The sequence below is a fragment of the Triticum dicoccoides genome, chromosome 7B (genome assembly GCF_002162155.2).
Source record: "Triticum dicoccoides isolate Atlit2015 ecotype Zavitan chromosome 7B, WEW_v2.0, whole genome shotgun sequence".
NCBI lineage: Eukaryota > Viridiplantae > Streptophyta > Magnoliopsida > Poales > Poaceae > Triticum > Triticum dicoccoides.
The window spans coordinates 408,194,403-408,213,560 of NC_041393.1; the positions used below are offsets into that span (position 1 = coordinate 408,194,403).

General features: G+C 43.8%; 1 protein-coding gene and 1 non-coding gene across 2 annotated transcripts; both read left to right on the top strand.

Moving 5' to 3' along the window:
• The first annotated feature begins 13,349 nt into the window (after positions 1 to 13,349).
• Positions 13,350 to 13,421, top strand: TRNAG-UCC. The gene has a single exon. It is a non-coding gene; the product is annotated as a tRNA-Gly (tRNA).
• Positions 13,422 to 14,888: 1,467 nt separating this feature from the next.
• On the top strand, positions 14,889 to 15,240 carry LOC119338942 (auxin-induced protein 15A-like). Its single transcript, XM_037611146.1, has one exon. It carries the CDS (start codon positions 14,932 to 14,934, stop codon positions 15,238 to 15,240), a length of 309 nt encoding a protein of 102 aa, XP_037467043.1. The 5' UTR covers positions 14,889 to 14,931.
• The last annotated feature ends 3,918 nt before the right edge of the window (positions 15,241 to 19,158 follow it).

Below are 19,158 nucleotides of genomic sequence, written 5' to 3' on the forward strand. Positions count from 1 at the left end.
TCTTTAATCATTTTCTTTATTGATTGTATTACATTGTTTCCCTTTAATGTTTTAGCTTCTAGCATATATTGTAGCCGGTGAGAGCCAAAATAGATATGGAGCCCCGGGAGAGGGGGGTGAGTGTGTGTGTGTGTGTGTGTGAGAGAGAGAGAGAGAGGGAGAAGGGGACGGAGAGAGATGAAGGATGACACATAAAGTGGGGGAGCTGAGAGACAGATATACACTGTATTCATAGGTGTAATCAGGAAAATAAATTAAGAAGGCCCATGGCAGCGCACGGGGATTCTACTAGTTGAGTTAGGTCAAAGGACAAGTTATATGTCAAGAGTGTACAAGTCACATATATGTCAAGACTGTCACGTGATTACCACTTGCTCTCCTTTGCTTCTTTTTTTTGAGACAATCTCGTGAAACTTTATTAACCCGTCACAATGTTTACAGGGACGAAATGAAGATCTCCCAGCTGGCCTAACCACAAATGGCGGCCAACCGCGAGGGAGAGAGAATGTTTCGCTAGATTGTGAGCTTCATAGTTTGAGCTCCTAAATTCATGACCTATATTGCATGATAAGAAACTAGAAGAGTGTTCCGATATCTCCCGAAGGACAGCTCCATAAGTAGCTAGCTTGCCATGATGCAACTCGTCGACAACCACCTTGCAGTCCGAGGCAACCTGTATATCTCGTGCATATAGATCATCCGCCAACGAGAGCACTTCCCTTATAGCTAGGGCTTCCAGCATTTGAGGCTCTATGATATGCTTGAAAACAATGGCCGAAGCCCCCAAAAAAGTTGCCCTGTTGATCTCTACAGATCGCTCCCACGGAACCATGCTTCCTTCTCACGGCCACTGCTCCGTCAACATTGATCTTGACACAACCTTGGATTGGCGGCACCCATGTTGCACTCCGCATGATTCTACTTGGTACTACTTGCGTCTCCCTTTTGTTAACTATCTCCAACTTTGAGAGATACTTATTAATGAAAGCCGCTGTAGCATGTGGAGATTGAAATATATCCTCATGAATTGCCTTTCTTCGTGCAGCCCAGATTGCCCACATGGTTACCACAACACGGGTGAAATCATGAGCATCTAGTATTTCATGTAGAGCAAATAACCAGTCCTTAGCGTCTTCCTCTTGGTGTGTGATGATTTTCTCGACCAACTCCTCTGGTGCGAGAGCCCATACGCTTCTTGAGAGAGCGCAAGAGAGAAGTGCGTGTCTCCATGTATCCCTAGCTCCACACAAGCAGCAAGTGTCTGTTTTGGCCATATGGCAATGATGAAGCACTTTTCCGCTAGGCATAGAATGTCTGGCAAGTCTCCAGAGGAACATACGAAGTTTTGAGGGTACCTGGATATGCCATATAGTGCTCCAAAACTTGTTGTTATGCCCCGTGGATGAGCCCTTGGCCTTGTTCCACCATCCATCTCTGCTTGTCTTCGTACGCAATATCATCCTGTATGCCGACCGAATGGTGAAACAACCAGTTGGTTCCATGCCAAGCCCAAAAATCCGGTTGCCTATGCATACACACTGGTATTTTTAGAATCTCATCTGCATCAACCGGGATGAAAACTGAGCGAACCAGCCCCTCATTCCATTGTGTTGTAGTAGTATCAATAAGATCAGATACTCGCCGTGGTGGGTTCAGCACTAAGGATGTCATGGGCCTTTTGAAACTATCAGGAGGGATCCAATTATGTAACCATATATCCATGCTACCCCCATCCCCAATTCTCCAGATGATTCCCTGAGCTAGTATCTCCTTTCCATCTAATATCGGTCGCCAAATCTGAGATGGATGAGGACCCAAATCTGCCTCCAATAATGAACTGTTTGGGAAGTAAACAACTTTCAAAACCTGAGCACTAAGGGAGTGTTCATCATTCATTATTCTCCAAGCTTGCCTCACAAGCAGAGCTAGATTGAACATCTCAAAATCATGGAGTCCAAGTCCACCCAACTTATTTGGTTGTATCATAGTGTCCCAGGCAACCCAGTTTGGTTTTCGTTTGCCTTGCTTACTCCCCCACCAAAATTGCCTAATGATGGCAGATATACTATCACATAACCCTCTAGGAAGACGGAAGCATGACATAGAGTAGACCGGAATTGCTTGCGCAACTGCCTTGATCAAAACTTCTTTACCGGCAGCAAAGAGTAATTTTTCCATCCAGCCTTTTACCTTCTCCCACACCCGGTCTCTCAAGTACTTGAACATTCCATTCTTGGAGTGTCCCACGTTCGTTGGCATGCCCAAATAACGCTCACTTAAGGACTCATTATGAACCTGCAAGGAGTTTTTTATTTCTTCCCTCATAGAGCCTGGACAGCCCCGGCTGAAAAAGATGGATGACTTGTCATGATTGATACGTTGCCCAGAAGCCTTACAATATGTTTCCAACCGGTTTGACACTGCAACTGACCCCTCAACATTAGCCTTAAAAAGCAACAGGTTGTCATCTGCAAACAAAAGGTGGTTTATAGTTGGGGCGGTTGGGGCCACCTTGATACCTGCAATTGATGACTGTGTACTGGATTTCAGGAGGCACGAAAGGCCCTCTGCTGCAATCAAGAATAAGTAAGGGGAAATTGGGTCTCCCTGTCGGATACCTGTGGTTGGTCTGAAAGAATCAAGCTTCTCACCATTAAAAAGAACAGAAAAGGACATTGAAGAGACCATGCCCATAACTGTATTAATCCATCGATGAGAGAAGCCAATCTTGATCATAATTGCCCTCAAATAAGGCCACTCCAATCTGTCATAAGCCTTCATCATATCCAATTTGAGAGCGCAATAAATGCTAGTCTTTGCTTTAGACCTCTTCATGAAATGCAAGCACTCGTATGCACATATAATGTTATCAGTGATAAGCCTCCCCGGAACAAAAGCAGACTGTTCAACAAAAAATATGTCTGGTAGAACTAGCTTCAGTCTGTTGGTCACCACTTTAGAGGCAATTTTATACATAACATTGCATAAGCTTATGGCCCTAAACTGGGAAAGGAGGGTGGGGTTTATTACCTTCCGTATTAGAACAAGAACGGTGTCAATAATACCTTCTGGGCTCTCTTCTCCATGGACTATTTTCAACACCACCCTTGTTACATCATCCCCACAAATATCCCAATGTCGCTAATAAAAATGTGCCGGAAAACCGTCCGGCCCGGTGCCTTTGTCGGGAACATTTGGAACAGTGTTGTTTTCACCTCTTCCTTAGTGTAATCTGCATTCAACATAGAATTCATCTCCTCAGACACTCTTCTTGGCACGTGAGCAAGCACTGCATCCATCCCCTAGACCTCCTCGGAAGTATATAGTGTTTGATAAAAATTATTTACCATGGCTTTGAGCTCATCTGGATCTACTACAATTGCTCCCAATGAATTATGTAACGCTTTTATCATATTTTTCTTCTTCCTCAAACTCGCCCGTAGATGAAAGAATTTGGTGTTCTTGTCACCTGCCGTCAGCCAATCTATCCTCGCCCTCTGGCGCCACATTATCTCCTTGCGGTGATACATTTGAATGAGACGTTCATTTATTTTGAGTTCAACATGTGACGGCCCCTTCCGTAAAGGATTGGACTTCAGCTCTTCTAGCATTTTCTTTAGATGCTTGATGTCCTTCCTCACGCTTCCGAACGTGTCTTTACTCCATCTGTCAAGTCCCTTAGCCAGGTTCTCGATCTTGAGACGTATATCTTCTACCGAGTTGCAGGGAGCTTCAGTTTCCCAGCTTTGAACCAACATATCTCTCAGGCCCGCGTGAGTCTCCCACATGGTCTCGTATCTAAACTCCCTCTTTGCCCTTTCGCCCTTAACTCTTCCAAGATCCAGAAGCAAAGCCATATGGTCAGATGACGCCGCAACCTCGTGTGTTATAGAGGCTAACGAGAATCTTGCCAACCAGTCTGAATTTACCAATGCCCTGTCAAGACGGCATCGAGTAAATGAGCCACCAGTCACTTTCTTCTCAAAAGTCCAGAAATTGCCCTTATAGCCCAAATCAAGCAGCATGAAAACGTCAACCGTGTCTCTGAATGCCTGGATTTTTGCATTACTGCGTTACACCTTCATGCTCACTTGGACGTAACACTTCATTGAAATCGCCTATGCATAACCATGGAAGGCTATTTAAAGTACTGATATTTTTAAGTACAGTCCACGTTTGGTGTCTAAGATGGGTCTGCGCCTCCCCATAGACACACGTCACCCTCCATGGGTCCTCCCCCTGTTCTGTAACTGAAACATCAAGGTGATAACACGAATAACCAAGGATCTCGGCTTTTATTGCATTGTTCCAAAATAAGCCAATTCCACCACTCCTTCCCTGACTATCGACAGCATAGGAATTATCATAGCCTATCGAGCTAGCCATAGCTTCTATTCTTCGACCATCTATTTGTGTCTCAACGATACAAAGTAGAGTAGGGGTAAAATTCCTCGCGAATTCGCGAAGCTCTTGAACTACCGCAGGTTTACCCGTGCCACGGCAGTTCCACCATAGTGCATTCATTGGGCTCGGCGGCACTCTTCGAAGGAGCCCGCCAAAGAAGTGACGATGTTGCCATGACCGACACCTTTCTCCAAATCTTCATCCACTGCATCTATGTTTTTCTTGGCTCTCTTTGGGTCTTGCTTGCTACTCGGACTCTGGGGGTATAGACTCCGAAGAAGTTAGAGCTAACACCAACCCAGGACCCGAACTGTTTGCTTCATTGTTCATCGAGTGCTTCATGTGTTGTGCCCTCTTTCTGTTGTTTTTAGCATCGTCCATGACCGCATCAGATTCAGAGCTCAAGTTGTCTTTCCCATCATTACCATCATCCTGATCTGATCGGGGGTTTGCTCCACGGCCACCTCGGCCACCCCGCCGTCCTCCTCTTCTTCCGCGGCCCCCTCCCGGGCCTTGTCCCATACTCATGACCCACCAGGCCCTTAGATCCTTAAAGATCAGCGCGGACGGAGGATGTATACCATTACCATGCTCCTTGAACTAATGACCCAACATGCCACAGACCGCACACCAGTCCGAAAGTTTTTCATACTTGATCCCGTATATCTGGCGCTTCCCCTCTCTTATCATAGAAACTGCGTTCTTCAGAGGCTTATCAACATTAATCTGGACCCAAACTCGATGGAAGTTGCCGGCAAAGTCTTGCGATTGGGGTTCGGCGTAGATGACTTCGCCAACCTTTGCTGCTAAAGAAGGGACCAGATGAGCATACAATGGAGGTACATCATGAATCTGTACCCAAATTTCTATAGTGTCAAGCTGCACTGTGGACGGCTTTGTCAATCCATCATACGACTTGAGGATGACAGCATCTCCTTGGAAGTGCTAGGGGCCGTCCCTCGTTACTCTTTCCCAATCCCCCAAGTAGGAGAACTGCACAGTATAGAGATTATCCTCCAGGGGCTTAAACTGAACATCTTGGGCAAGATCCCACACGGCTCTCATGTTTTTGAAGAACCAAAAGTGGTTGTATGTCTTTGGCGAGTGAACCCTAGCCAACGCTATCCAGCGCGGCTCCTCGACCGGAGCCTCCTTCTCATCAAAAATCACGTCGTCGAGATCCTCCTCCCGAAGACCTAGCTCCTTCATCAGAGTCGTCACGTTGTCAGTCTCCATCGATCCACTCGGACGAGATCCTGAAGCCCCACCCGATGCCATGATTTGTCGAACCCTAACCCGATCAGAACGACTCGGGCCTTGCAGAAACCCTAGGACCTCCCCCTCCCCTTGCCCGCCTCAGGCCGATGAGCGCAACAGCGCCCCTGAAACGAGAGAGGGCAGGAGATCACGGCGGAGACAGGGAAATCAGGTTCTCAACGGTTGCGTTCGAGATCGCCCCGAGAGGAAGAAAACCCTAGCTAGAGGGAATTTCTCATATCTCACACTACTCTTCTTTGCTTCTTCTCACATTTCTCAAGAAAAGAGAAGGAAAGAAAGCACGTGAGGCAACAAACCATGTATGTGATTCTCCCACAGCCCATTAACGAAAGCGTGGAAACGAACAAAAAAAAGGACCAGGCAAAAACTAGAACCATGCGCCCACATGCAAAAACAAGCAACGCGAATCTTTTTTTTAAGGGAAACAATGCGAATCTTGGAACTACAAAGATCCTATAGTGAAAAACTCGCATGTGAGTTAGCTATTTCTCCTCTACATAACAATTAGTAAAGCTGATTTTATTAACAGGTTACACATTTTCACTGTGTCATCACTAGAAAATTAAAAAGGAGAATTTACCCAATAATGAGCACAACACACATGGTTCTACCTGGCTAATATCCTGGTTGAGATGGCCACTCTCAAGTTTGCACACAATAGCTGCCATACTTTCAAATTGCAACCAAGTTCTGACACATGTTCCTTTCCTCATGGAGGTCGTGATCGTTGCAACTTGGAGCATTTGGATCACACAAGGATAAATTGATTTTTAAAAATGAAGTCCCCACTTTTTGAAAAGTGGCGCCAATACTACAAATACCCAAGCCTCTATATCTGGGAGCGTTTTCGTTCTATTATTCACCCACTTGGTTGAAAATAATGTCCGGGTAAAGTTGAACGTGGCACGTGTATTTTTTTGATACACGGCTGTGTACAAACGCGTTGTGTGTTCGGAGGTTCATTTCAAATTTTTTAAACTAGTGTGATGGTTCTTTTGGTTGGTTTAGCATTTTTTATTGCATGTGGGGCAAGCTGGCGTGGTTGTTCTTCTGGGTCTGCATGAGCCAGCCTGCTCCGTTGACTTGCTTTTCTAGGGTTTATACGGTGGTTGTATATGTGGGCGGGCCTCCTTCCTTCTTTGGGCTGCGCCTCGCCCTTCGTCGACGTCTGGTGGGCTGCGTCAGTGTACGCGGTGCCACTTTGCGCTGGGAAGGCGGTGCCGACTCGACCGTCTGACGTACAACCTTCGAGTGCTTTTTGATCGGTGCTGCTATGACAGTTTAGATTTAACTTATGTTTAGTCTACGGCCTGCTACTGTTTTTGATCGGTGCCGCTGTCGTCGTTGCGTCTACGGACTTTGCCGCTTATCGCTGCCACTTTCGTGGTGCAATCTAGAGACCCTTGTAGATACGTTGTGGGGGCTATAAATAGATCTTTCTTCCTGCTACGTTATTCAAGTAGGTCTTCGTTGCTCTCGCGTACATTAACTCGATGGCGGGCTCTTCTTTCGGTCGTAATGGCCCACGTCGTCCGGGTCGGCCGCGCGCTGTTGTTGGCCGGCGTGGTGGTTCGGGTCGTCCTGCTGCATGATTTGCCCAGTGTGTAGGGTCATCCCATACGTATGGATGACACTCCAGCCTCTGATGATTGGTCGTCCCGTCGGTCCGGCCGCTCCGTGCGGTCTTCGGGCTCTGGATGCATGCTGGATCTTGTGCCACGATCTGGTCTATTTTTTCCCCGTTTGTTTGTTATGGAGTTTTTGTGTATGTTGGCTGCTTCGCTGCTTTGATTCTTCAGGGTCTTCTTCTTTGTCATTGGGCTCTGCTGTTGGTGGTTCTTGTAGGCAGCGGAGGGAAGAGATTCAGTTGGGCAAGCGGCCTGTTGATTTCACTCTTGGTTCGTGGTTCTGTTGTTGATTGTTGTTGGATATTACTTTCATATGTGTGTTGTGTTCTGTCTCTGCAGTTGTTCCTTTTTGCAAGACGGATCGGTCTGCACAACATACTGTTCTTCGTGCCGGTTGTTCGCCCGTTTTAGGTTCTGGTATTTGCTTGCTTCTTGCCCCTTTTCTTCTTCTGTCTATGCCAGGGAATGGGCGAAAGATGCAGGAGGGAGGACTTCTGTTGAGAGATGGCAGAATAAGATTAGGCACTTGAGAAGTTTTTTACGAGGGTGGGCTAAGCATCTCAGTGGGATTTATAAGGTTGAAAAGGAAAAGCTTCTTACACTTATTTAGTCCCTAGATTTAAAAGCCGAGTCCACAATTTTAGAAACCTCGGAGCTTCATGCTAAAGTTGACGCGGAGATGAGATTGAAAAAACTTCTGCAAGAGGAGGAATTGAAGTGGGCATTACGAGCTAAGGTTCGCAAAGTTGTCCAAGGGGACGCCAACACTCAATTCTTTCATATGATCGCTAATGGCAAGCATAAAAAGGAAAGAATTTTTCAGCTCGAGCAAGAAGAGGGGGCGATTTTAGGACAGGAAAACCTAAAATTATACATAACCAATTACTACAAGCAGCTATTTGGGCCTCCAGAGGATAATTTCGTGTCCTTGGATGAGTCTAGGATTGGGGATGTTCCTCAGCTTGCTGCGGATGAGAACGATGTATTAACCGCCCCATTTTCAAAGAAAAAGATGTTTGAAGCTATTTCACAGATGAAGAATAATAAAGCTCTGGGGCCGGATGGATTTCCGGCGGGGTTTTATAAAAAATGCTGGCACATAATTAAAGGGGATTTGATACCGATGTTCCATGATCTATTCTCTGGACAGCTTCAGTTGTTTCATCTGAATTTTGGAACAATAACTTTGCTTCAGAAGAAAACAGAGGCTGTGAGAATTGAGCAGTTCAGGCCTATCTGTCTTCTTAACGTAAGTTTCAAAAAATTTACCAAGGTTGGGACTAATATACTCACGCAGATTGCGCACTCTGTGGTGCAACCATCCCAAACTGCTTTCATGCCAGACAGAAACATCCTAGAAGGGGTTGTGGTCCTTCACAAAACGCTCCATGAAATCCATACAAAAAAATAGACGGGGCTGTTTTCAAAGTGGATTTAGAAAAGGCGTACGATAAAGTCAAGTGGCCATTTCTGCAACAGGCCTTGCGTATGAAAGATTTTGATCAAGCCTGGAGACACCGGGTAGAATCTTTCACGCAAAAAAGAAGTGTTGGAATTAAAGTAAATGACGACATTGGTCACTACTTTCAGACACATAAGGGCCTGAGACAAGGAGATCCAGTTCACCTATTTTGTTCAACATAGTAGTCGACATGTTGACAATTCTAATAGGAAGGGCAAAGGATGCTGGTCAAGTAGGTGGCCTGGTACCTCATCTAGTTGATGGAGGTGTGTCTATCCTACAGTACGCCGATGATACTATCATCTTCATGGAGCATGACTTGGCAAAAGCAAAAAACATGAAGCTGGTGTTATGCTTATTCGAACAATTGACCGGGTTAAAGATTAACTTCCACAAAAGCGAATTGTTTTGCTTCGGAAGAGTCAATGAGGAACAAGAGGCGTACAAAACAATTGTTCGGGTGTGAACTAGTGGCTTTACCTTTCACGTATTTGGGTATACCAATTCACCATCGTAAGCTAACAAATAGAGAATGGAAATGTATTGAGAATCGATTTGAAAAGAAACTGAGCTGCTGGAAGGACAAGTTGATGTCATATGGGGGCCGATTAATTCTCATTAATTCGGTACTCACGAGCATGCCTCTGTTTCTCTTGTCTTTTTCGAGGTACCAGTGGGAGTTTGGAAAAGACTGGATTATAGATCCCACTTGTTCTGGCAGAGTGATGACCTGAAGAGAAAGTATAGACTCACTAAATGGGATATTATTTGTTGACCGAAAGACCAAGGGGGTCTAGGTATCAAAAATCTTGATGTTAAGAATAGATGTCTTCTCAGCAAGTGGCTATATAAGCTATCTGTAGAGACGGAGGCCACATGGGCGCAGATTCTGTGTAATAAGTACCTTCATTCCAAAATTTTGTCTCAGGTGACAGTGAGGCCGACGGACTCGCCTTTTTGGAAAGGACTGATGAGAGTTAAATCAGTCTTTTTCAACAGGACAAAGTATATAGTCGGAAACGGTACCTCTACGAGATTCTGGGAGGATACATGGCTAGGGGAAACACCCCTCCCGCTTCAATATCCTTCCCTTTATAGCATTGTTCAATGAAGAGACGCTTTCGTTGCGACGGTACTTCAGTCCACTCCTCTTAATATCCAATTCAGGAGAACACTTGCTGGAACCCGTTGGGAAGCTTGGCTCCATCTTGTGAGATGACTGATGGATGTGCAGCTCTCTCAATGACCAGACCAGTTGTGCTGGAAGCTAACTAGGAATGGAGAGTTTACGGTTAAATCCATGTATCTGGATGTTATCAACTCTAGCTCTATTCCTAGTTTGAAACATGTTTAGAATGTCAAAGTACCATTGAGAGTTAAAGTGTTTATGTGGTTTGTACATAAGCAAGTCATTTTAACTAAGGACAACTTGACAAAATGCAACTGGATTGGTTCTACAAGATGTAGTTTTTGTGACCGCGATGAATCCATCAAACACCTCTTTCTGGACTGTCCGATGGAAAAATATTTATGGCGGACTGTTCATATATCTTTTAATATTACTCCTCCGAATAATATCAACACGTTATTTGGGACGTGGCTTGACGGGATAGATTCCGAAACAGCGAGACACATTCGTGTAGGAGTATGTGCTTTACTATGGGCAGTCTGGAACTGCAGAAATGATTTGGTTTTTAATAGAACAACAAATACTCATTTTTTGCAGGTTATTTTCCGAGCCACTGCGTTGATGCCTATGTGGTCGCTACTCACTCCGACGGAGGCCAGGGAGCGTTTGGTTACTGGATCTATCCGATAGGAGATGGTAGCTCGGGCTATTTTTAACCGGTTTGGATGGCGGTCATGTAATAGGATAGGCAATTAGTTTTTCTATCTTTCTTTTACCAGCCGGTTGTGGCTTTACTTTTACCCTTCTGCCCTTTGTGAGCTTTTTTGGTTCGTTCATTTTGAGACTTCAAGACCTATGTTGAACTTATTTGCTTTTTAATAAATATGGCCGTATGCATCATACCGATGCAGAGGCCGGGGATCTCCCCTTTTTCTAAAAAAAAACAAATGCACGTTGTGTACGTCGGGCCGAGTAGTTCATCAGTCCACCGTCGGGTGTGGCCAATTTTTTTTTTTTGAGCATCAGTACAGACACAAGCGCTCATATACACGCGCATACACTCACCCCTATGAACGCACACACGCACACCAGGATTTGAACCCTGGTGGGTTAGGGATACCACTGTCCATCTAACCATCTCAACCACAGATTGATTCGCGGGTGCGGCCAAATTGGTTTACACATAAGTTAAATTACGTTAGTGTGGCCCATGGTTTAGCCGGAGAGGTGCTGTGTTTTTGATTGCAAAGGGTGTAGGGAGCTGCGCGTGCGTGGTTGCTTGCATGGGCTCTACATGTGGCCGCGTAATTGCTAGGTCCACGTGTGTGCTCGCCCTCATGCCCATGCACGTGGCTGCGTAATTGTTAGGTGTATGACCGGATGGCGGGGGAGATTTGACGTCGTAGACCTGATGTGTCTCGGCGTGGCGTCGGCGGCACTAGCTACGCCGCCTCCCTGTTTTGACGCGGCAACGGCAAACAAGCGGCTCGAAAAGAGGGTGTTCATGACGCTGAGGATGCTGTGGCGACGGCCGTCATGGCGCACGGCGCCTTGGCATCCGTGGAGGCCGAGGATGAGAGAAGAACTTGACGAAGTGGGTCATCTGCCCCGTGAAAGAGTGCGGCCACGGACTCCACGTCATGTGCCAGTGTGCGACGCCTGACTCCTACGTACAGTTTATGTCTATTGACTACTGCTATTGCTGTCGTCGGATATGGCTGATGCTTGTGTTTGAGAAGTTTAATTCCCGCATGAAAGGCAGGGGAACAACAGAGAGGCTATTTTATCTAATACTCTACAAAAGTGACAAATTTCTAACTATGTTTAATGTTGTCAAGCCGCTGGCAAATTTGGAGCACCTTGTCTGATAGAGAAAAACATGAGCTTAAATGTTGTTCTTCTGTTATCAAACTCATTCGATGCAAACCAGGGAGAATTGGGCCTAATGATGCTATAGCACCTGCAAATGGTGGTGCAGGAGTTCATAGTGATGGGACTACATCCGGGGATAGAAGATTTTGCTTTTTTTTATTCTAAAAAGTGATTTTGCAGGAGAAAGAATGGTTATGTCAACATTTCAAAAGATGATTCAAACCCTAAAACCAGAGCTACTTCTGAGGTGTTTCTTACCTACCGGTGTTGTGGTTTGCTTCTTTAGACTTGCTTCTGCGCTCAGCAATATCCTTTTTCTATTCACTTGTCGGATCAGTTCAGTCAGTATTCTGGGAAGAATACTTCTAAGTAATTAGAAGTGCCATGCAAACCCTTGACATGCAGCACACCCTTTTGTCCGATTGGATCTTAATCTGAGGGTGTAGGGAAAAAGTGACAGAAACTTAAACTAAATTAAAGCAAACAAGCAAAAACTAAATAATTAATCAAATAATGAACAAATCAAATTCATACACAGAATTTCTCACTTAACGTCAATAGGTGCGGCGTGCCGCCATGCGGGCATGGCTAGTATGAATTAGTGTTGGTGGGGTTTATGGCCATCAAAAGGGATCCCACACAATTTTCTGATTGGTTGCAAACCTTTTGATCTCTTCGTCTAGCTTTTTAAATTGGAGTACCAGTTGTTTGTAAAAAAAAACCTAGTCCAAAGGGTGTTCTCTTCAAGTTGCGACTTATTACATCAACATTGCTGGTCACATAATCAGATCACATCGGAGATAGAGAAGGAAAAAAAACTACCCGTCGGAGACTAGGTTTGTGATTCCTACTGGTTTCTGCTACCTTTGATCCCCATTTTGGCTTTCAGAGGGGGGGGGGGGCAAGTAGAGATCAATGCTCAGAGTTTAGATTGTTTTTCCATCTATGTTTGATTTTTGTTCTTTAGCCGCAAAGTCTAGGTAGTGGAGGCTGCGTTGTATAGAATAAAATCTCATGATTCTATCCCCATCCTGGTGTGGCTATCGTGGTCGATGCGACCTACAGCAGTGAATTTGTTGTTTTTTGGTCCCGTGGATAGATGGTTCTTGTGGATTTTCGTGTGGTGATTCAATCTATCTAAGAGTTGTTAGTTGCAATAGTATTTGACAAGCATATGCTCTTGTTACCGGGTATGTTGATTCGTTCTTCGTGCTCCGAGTCCTCTTCCTCCACAGCATAGTGATGAAGCAACCGTTCAACAACCTATCTTGCAATGGATGTGTCGCAGGCCAATGTTCAACGATATTAGGTTCTCAGCTGTTGGGTTGGGTGGCTCATGTGGCTCTTTTAAACCTTTGAGGTTAGTCTAGCTTGTCCAAGTTTGGTCTTCTTCGGTTTCTTCACCCGATGGATGGAGAAAAGTCGAGATCACAAAAGGATCTAGACTTAGCAACCACAGAGGATTTTGATATAACTTTATCATATTTTATCTTGGCCTTCTGTTGTCCCCTTTTTGCCAAAGTTCGGACGGTCCACTTAAGATAAGAAGGATGACGTTTTCATTCCGTACATCATAGCGTTTGTAGTCCAATGGTTAGGATAATTGCCTTCCAAGCAATAGACCCGGGTTTGACTCCCGGCAGACGCATTTCTTTTTCTTTTGGCTGGTTGTTCATACTTAACTTCTTTCCCATTGATTTTGTTTTCACAATAGTGGCATTTTTTTTCGTGAAACAAAGAAAACAAAATTCACTGCAATCCGTGCAATCTCGGGCCCAAAAATATCTATCCTCGAATTTCAAAAAAAAAAATCTATCCTCGCACCCAATTCCCAAAGTTGAGAAGAACTGCCAGAAAAGTGTGCCGGATCATGTACCTCATCTCGCCGGCACCCCGCATGTTGCTGCAGCCCGATCTCGCCCGCGGCATGGCTCCCCGCGCCTCAGCCGGGATGAGGCGCCCAGCCAGCCTAGCCTAGCTGCTCTCGAACACCGCCCCACGCGACGCGCGCTGCGCGATTCCTGGCCGCAGGAGCGGATGGCGCGCGTGGCCCCCGGACGATGCCGTGGGCCGCCGCCGATCAAATTCTTGACGCTGGAGGTGTCCACTCGATCGCCCTCTCTATCCACTCGCCGGTCCTTAATCCCCCGGTTATCTGGGCGTAAGCTCTGCTAAGCCGCCATTGCCGGTGCCAATGATTGAGCCGAAATCCGCGCGTGGTCAAGCACATGAGGATGGATCGATGCCCATGCGGCGGTGTCTCCATCCCTGGGCAATTGTACACGAGCTGAATTCGTGATGGATGCCACTCGTGGGGTCGCGTCCATTTGTATTGTCCAGTTGTCGCTGCGGGCGACGAGGCCTGCCGTGCAAGTTGGAGCAAGAGTTGAACTGCTGTGACGCCAACACACGACAGCCACCGGTTCTTATAATCTTGAAACGGGCTATTCATGTCGGGATGGCGATGTTTTGTTCATCGGATAGACGTTCAGCAAATTGCCCAATAATGAAATGGTCTATTGCATCAAAAACTACATTGAAAAGGTTACTTTTAGTTCACTGATTGTTTACCATGATGTTTCCTAAGACAGGCATTGGATAGCTTAGTTAGCTTTATTTTTCCTTTTCATCTTCATGTATATTAACACTTTGATTTATTGAAAATATACCGTAGAACAATCGTTCTACAGTCTCTGCCTCAAAAGAAAGAAGATCCTTCACTAAGCTTACCTGTTTACTGAAGCACTAACTTACTTCTTCTTCTCACATGTATAAACTCAACAGCTAAAGGCATCCAAATTTGGTCACCGGGGAACGATTTGAGTGCTCAACTTACTCGAGACACACTTGAGTGTCCATATTGGCGGCATATCTCATCTCAAATGGACTCATCCTAACGGGAAAGCAACATGCCAGGGGACAGTCATGTGGCAATGTTCCTTGGTCAAATTAATTCCATTTTAGGAGGTTTAACAACTGACAGCACACGGGAAAAATATAGTACTCCGCTACTATATATAGCAACAGCATTGTTGAGCTCCCGCAACATGCTACACCAAGCAAGCAAGCAACTACTGATGAACTCACTCACGCTGACACTAGTTAGCTATCGATACTGAAGCAAATACTAGTAGCATTCGAGCTAGCTGATCGATGCCATGGGTGGGAAGCTGCAGCAGCTGATGTCGAGGCTCCACCTGGCCAAGGGCGGCGGCGGCGGGAAGGGCGGCGGCGCGGTGCCGAGGGGCCACTTCGCGGTGTACGTCGGCGAGGCGAGGGCGCGGTTCGTGATCCCGACGGCGTACCTGAGGCACCCGTCGTTCGTTGCGCTGCTGGAGAGCGCCGAGGAGGAGTTCGGCTTCGACCACCACGGCGGCGGGATTATCATACCGTGCTCTGAGAGCGACTTCGTTGAGCTCGTCGGTAGCCTGAGCTCCTCGTCGCCGTCGTCGTCGTGGCGGCACTAATCGCTGCTCGTTTCTTCACTGCGAGGAGATCTTGTTAATTCTTTTCTCAGTTCGTGACATTTGGCAGTATGTACATAGCAGCTTTCCTTACCGTCGTGGCAAGTTTGCATGAGCCACTGCTCCAAATTCAGGCATTCTGAAGTAGCTGGTGAATGCTTTTTAATCGTGACGGTCCATGTTTTCGATCCTATGGTCGATCTGACTCGGTGCGAATCTATAAAGGAACGCATGGATTTCAAATGACATTCGGGTTGAAAATTTTTATCGTGGGGAACAAATGAAAGTCTGTCTTAATATTACTTTGCGAGAGAACTGAATTTCTGTATGGCAGTCTGAACCACAAAAATGGAAATCACTGTCCCAAACTGGGAGTTAAAATGTACGTAGGATTTTAATCAGCTTGTCAGCATTTGCAAAATAAATTAAATGTGTGTATCTTAACTATGCAGAGGCCGGGTGTAATACTTAAACCTTTTAAGTAATAAAGTGTCCTTTTATCAAAAATTACAAAATAAATTCTTCATTTTATCGGCCCAGATGTGAGCCTGTAACTGTCGGCCCGACCAGGAACAACAGTGTCTACCCTGCCTGTGCAACCTGTAGATTCAACCCTGGGAGTCACCAAGGAAACCTCCTATATGTCGCATTTTGTGACAAAAAGTCGGTGATTCGCACAACAATTGAAAGTCCCAAAGGACTTTGTGCGCCCTGGGGATTCGAACACCACACCTCCCATTGTTAGGTGCGCGTATCTACAAACTGGAAATAATGAACTTTGGTGACCAATAAACAATACAGAGTTGTACGAACTACCAGGAGCGACATATTTGAAGTTTTTACAAAATTGAAGCAATTTCTAAATGAATGTTTTTGAAACACAGAAACTTTTCAAAATTGTGAATATTTTTTTAAAAAAACTTGAACTTCTTAAAAAATCCTAAACATTTTGGAAGATCACGTACATTTTTGGAATCCATGAACAATTTTTGAAAACATGAACACTGTTTGAAATTCTAAATAAAATTCAAATGCCAGCATGTTTTCCAACATATCCTGAAAAATGTGAACGCTTTTTGAATCTACAAATTTGTTTTTGAAAATCTGACAGTAGTGAAACACAAACATTTTTGGAAACCCCCGAACATTTATTGAACTATTGCTCAATTTTTAAAAATGGGATCATTTTCTGATTTTTTTTCAATCAAATTCGAAAACACATACTTTTTTAAACTCTAAAAAAAATTAAAAATACAATTTCGTTTTAGAACCGGAATATTTTTATAAAATTACGAGCATTTTTGAATAATTTGAAAGAAATAAAATAAAAAACTGAAAATAAAAATAAATAAGGTCCTCAAACCTTCTAGAAGGTTCAAAAAACCGGTTGGCTCGTTGTCCTAAAGTCATCCAACCCATCTCTCACGCTCGGTGGGAGGTGGGTTCGCATGTTCGAGCACGTGGCAGTTTGTCGAATAGTGCGACATATAGGGTATTTCGTCGCCAAGGAACACCCTATTTGAGGGAATATCCTCCTATTCGACACATTTTGTGTCAAAAGGATGACCAAGCGAGCAACGGGCGGTCGATCCATTAGCTAGCGTAGGGTTTTCTATATGGTTTCCTCCGGTTTCAAGAACCTCTTATAGAAGCTTCTTGAACCTTTTACTTGCTGATTTCTTTAAACTTGTTTTCTTGTTTCTTTTGGTTTTTATTTATCTTTTCCCCTTCTTTACCTTTCTTTTTTTTATTTTTTACATAAATTCAAAAATTCAAAAAATTTAAAAACTGTTCACTTTTCCCACAAAATGATCATAATTCCAAATTTGTGTTCACTTTTACAAAAATTGTTCGAAAATTGCTGAAAATTCAAATAAATGGCTTGTTTTACAAAAAATTTTGAAATTTAAAAAATGTCAAACTTAAAAAAAATCTCACTTTTCAAAAAATTGTTCATGTCTTTATAATAAAGTTCATAAATTTCAGATAATGATCGCAATTTCACATTTTGTTTGTGTTTTTCAACTGTTCAATATATCTTCAAATTTTCAAAAAAACGTATTAAAAAACTCAAACTATTCAAAAGGTGCAGCTTTGCTACTGTACATTCTCTGCAATGTGGTTGCTGCAGTACATCGCTACAGCTGCTAGTGGGTAAGCACGGTTGGGGATCTTGTGCGCCAAGCTGCTTTTGGACGCAGCAAGCGGCATATAAGGGCATGAACAATTGTGGCATATGATACAAATGCCTCATGAGAAATGGTAGTTCAAAGCATCTACAAGCCCTCCTTTCCATCGACCAGCCTACGAGCATCTTCGGTACTATAATGAAGGATGTTGACATTATCCCATTCTACGTAGCAGGGCGTGATCTGAAAGAGACGTTTCTTTCAGTAAGGGCAATGCGGGTTCTACTCCCGCTTCCTCAACACAAGCTATCACTAGTGGGTCTCATCAAGGGATATAAAATAGAGACTCTAGTACACATGCATATGTACTCTTCACTCCAATTTTTTCAGCCTTTTACACTGGATCATTTTTTTTTTCTCCAAGCATCCGCCTTCTGCAGAGGATCCCGTTTTCCCATCCAAACCTATTTCTCCTGGTATCCGATGCTACATGTCATCCGAACATATTTTCCCATCTGATCCTACATGGATATGCATTAGCCAAGCCCTAATAGGTCCCCGATTGAGGTTCCCTGTGTCAGATCGGCGTGCAACGCACAAAGGGTGCAAGCTGGACCAGCATGTGTACACCGCCTTCCTCTCCTTTAAGCAGGGTATATATACACGAGGGCTTGATTTTTGATTCTTTTGTTTAGTTACTGTTTTAGTTGATTTTCCTAACGGTCTTGTATTGAGTTTTTTTATTCCGGCTTTCTTTTGCCTTTGGTTCTTTATTTTCTATTTCAACATTTAAAAAAAACAGATATTTTTGGTATATATAAACATGTTTGTAACTTGAGAACATTTACTGAAATACACAAATATTTTTTAGAATAAGAGAACCTTTTTCAACTTCTTGAACTTTTCGTATTCACAGACATTCTAAAATTAGCAAAGTCTCATAGTTAACCGTTGCAGTGGAATAATATATACTTCACCCTTCACTTAGGTTAATTTATTTTACAACAAAACCATGCCTAAGTCAAGGTAATCCTCCTTTGAAATACTTTGGTATTTCTCCTAGATAGATCGTAATACAAAAAGTATATAAGAGCACACGAAACTATCTCATTATCTTGCCATAAATAAAACAATGGTGAACCATGAGAATTTTTTTAAAATTTATGATTAGAATACATGAACTTTTTTCAAAATATGAGAAACACTTAATCATACATGAAATTTTCTAAATTCATTACTCCCTCCATTTCAAAATATAGTGCGCCCGCTCTTCCCGAAGTCCAACTTTGACCATAAATTTAACCAACGAGACCGACAGCGGCGGGAGAAAAAATTATATAATTGAAAACTTCTTTTGAATACGAATTCACTGGTATAATTTTTGCTCCCGACGCAGTCGGTCTTGTTGGTTAATTACGGTCGAAGTAGAAGCACGGGAATAGAGGAAGCATTATATTTTGGAACAGAGAGAGTATCATTTTTATATTCACAAATATTTTTAAAATGCATGAATTATTTTCAAAATTTAAAACATTTTAAGTTCACCAATGTCATTAAAATCCACAACAAAATTTTAAATTTGTTAATATCATTTAGTTTTGCAATTTACATATTTTTAACCAATATAAAAAAATCTAGCAAGCTTTTTTTTGCTAAACCTGCTAAAAACCAAAGGAAAAAAGGAAAATGAAGAAATTTGGGATGTGTAGCGCTCGAACTGGACCGCCTACCCATGAGCTCTGCCTATGAATTTCAATGTGAGGGTTGTCTAAACCATGAATGTCAATGGCAG

Excerpts from the sequence above, each read along its gene's own strand:
- LOC119338942 (XM_037611146.1), top strand. The coding sequence starts at position 14,932 with ATGGGTGGGAAGCTGCAGCAGCTGATGTCGAGGCTCCACCTGGCCAAG.